A 2,500-nucleotide genomic window follows, 5' to 3' on the forward strand; every position below is an offset into this window, starting at 1 on the left:
GTGTATGCAGAGAAAAAAAATAACGCTACAGTGAATGCCAACAAAAGGATGAGCTCAGCAGGACTCAGACCAAGATCCTTTAAGGAAGAAAACGTGACAGAATAAAGCGCAGACTCCGCTAATCCCGCCCATCTTCCCCTACCACCCCCTCCCCCCATCAGGTTCATGAGACACTTCCGCGCCACACCTCCACTACTTTCAAAAGGCTTTAGCTGAAATTATACGGGTTTCAAAAGGTGTTTTTATGGTTCTAGTGACATATTAACAAGGTTTGCACATTGTTACCTGGAGAAACACTCTTGAGAACCCGGCTAATCATCTTTGTGGCCTTGGAAAACAGTCGTGGTGAAAGAGCAAGGCATTACAGAATACGGAGCCAAGAGGACATTGCCCCTACCATGGAGTGCCCCACGATGAAGCAGGGCAGGCCGGGGTAACCAGCGCGCACGTCATCGCAGTGGCGCAACACGTCCTCCACGTAGTCGTCCACATTCTCTACATAGCCTCGCACGCCCTCAGACCTTCCGTGCCCCACTGTGGAGGAGGAAAAGACGTGTAAATAAAGGGGAAATGTGCGCTGTGTGTGTGTGAAGAGGGTAAAACGAAAGGATGGCTGTTTGAAAGTAAATACACAGATGAAACAGGAAGAACAGCACACAAATTTTCGTTTATAGAGAGAAGACAAGAAGAAAGACATAAAAACCATCATACAGAGAAGAATATGAGGGCATTACTGGAAAATACTTGTTTGAAAATAGATATATTGAGGAAACAGGAAGTACAGCACGTAAATTTTGGTCAGTAAGAGAAGAAAAACGGAAAGAGAGAGAAAGAAAGAGAGAAAAGAAAGCCATCATTGAGAGAGAGAGAGAGAGAGAGAGAGAGAGAGAGAGAGAGAGAGAGAGAGAGAGAGAGAGAGAGAGAGAGAGAGAGAGAGAGAGAGAGACTACTAGAAAATACTTGTTAGAAAATAAACCGAAGTAACAAACAAGCAAAAACAAAGGAATACATAAATTTCGGTTAATAGGAGAATAGAAAACGAAAGAGAAACGAAAACAAGAACCATACAGCGAGAAGAGATTAGAAAATAACTGAAGGAACACACAAACAAAAACAAAGCAACACAAATTTTGGTTAACAGGAGAAAAGAAAACGAGAGAGAAACGAAAACAAGAACCATAAAGTGAGAAGAGACAGGTTAGGGAGAGGCTTGGGAGAGGCTCGGGTGGGTGGAGGGACAGGTTAGGCTAGAGAATGGTGATCTGAGAGGAGCCGTTTCAAAACCACACTCCCAGTTCACCAACTTAGCAACTCAACGTTAAGTGGGGAAGGATCACGTTGCAGTGTTACAAACGTGTTGTATGTTAGTCTAGGGAAGCATGAAATTACATACGTCAGAGGAGGAGGGCGTCAGTGAGGATAGAATTAGTTTAGGATAAAGAAGAAATATAGGGTTAGGCTAGTTAAGTAAGATTAGTTAATAAAGAAAGGATTACATTACGAATTACATTAGATGAGGTTAGCTTAGGAAAATCAGAAAAAAATACATAACTTAAGTTCAGAAACAGGATTACTTAGGTTAAGAAGAAAAAGCCTAATTCGTCATCAGGATATTAAGATTACTTTGGCTAGCACAAGATTACATAAGCTGACATAGGATTACATAGACTAACAAGATTACATGAGATAAATAAAGAAAAAAACGTGAAAAAATAAAGGAAAAGAAAGTTAAAAAAAGAAAGCATGAGAGGAGGATAAGGAGGAAGAGGAGGAGGAGATGGTTGAAGAAAAGGGAAGAAGATAAAGAGGAGAAAGAAAAATCAAGATAATGTGAAACGACTAAAAATGAAGGAGGAGGAGGAGGAGGAGGAGGAGGAGGAGATACATTGTCCTGTACTAAAGAACGTATGTGTTTTCTCTCCTCCACCTCCTCCTCCTCCATGTTCCTCCTCCTCCTCCTCCTCCCTGTTACAATGTCCTTTCGTCGTGCTATTGTCTTCCTCCTCCTCCTCCTCCTCCTCCTCTTACGTATGGAGTAGTAGTAGTAGTAGTAGTAGTAGTAGTAGTAGTAGTAGTAGTAGTAGTAGTAGTAGTAGCGTCACTTAAGTCAGCAGTCAGTCAGCAGTCGTGTCAGTAGATTCAGGCAAGCACATTTTCCTCCTCCTCCTCCTCCTCCTCCTCCTCCTCCTCCTCCTCCTTCTTCTCACCACCACCACCACCACCACCACCATCACTTCAGATCTTCATACAAAGGAATAAGAGAAATTTATGGTAATCACTTCAACAAAAGGAGGAGGAGGAGGAGGAGGAGGAGGACGGGCGGGGAAGCGTAATAATATGAATTCTTCTAAGTTTAAGAAAAAAAAGTTTGACAAGAATATAATATAATTTTTTCTCTCTCTCTCTCTCTCTCTCTCTCTCTCTCTCTCTCTCTCTCTCTCTCTCTCTCTCTCTCTCTCTCTCTCTCTCTCTTAAACTTTGAATGATAAAAAATTGCACT

General features: G+C 42.1%; 1 protein-coding gene across 2 annotated transcripts in view; it reads right to left on the reverse strand.

The window, feature by feature from the left end:
- Positions 1-2,500, reverse strand: part of LOC135091298 (monoglyceride lipase-like) — a 27,890-nt gene that overhangs the window by 7,545 nt on the left and 17,845 nt on the right. For both annotated transcript variants that reach the window (XM_063988800.1, XM_063988799.1), the window contains one exon: positions 398-534. In XM_063988800.1, coding sequence (XP_063844870.1) covers positions 398-534 — 137 coding nt within the window. The remainder of the gene's footprint in view (positions 1-397; positions 535-2,500) is intronic.

Source organism: Scylla paramamosain, chromosome 37 (genome assembly GCF_035594125.1).
Source record: "Scylla paramamosain isolate STU-SP2022 chromosome 37, ASM3559412v1, whole genome shotgun sequence".
In the NCBI taxonomy this organism is placed as follows: Eukaryota; Metazoa; Arthropoda; class Malacostraca; order Decapoda; family Portunidae; genus Scylla; species Scylla paramamosain.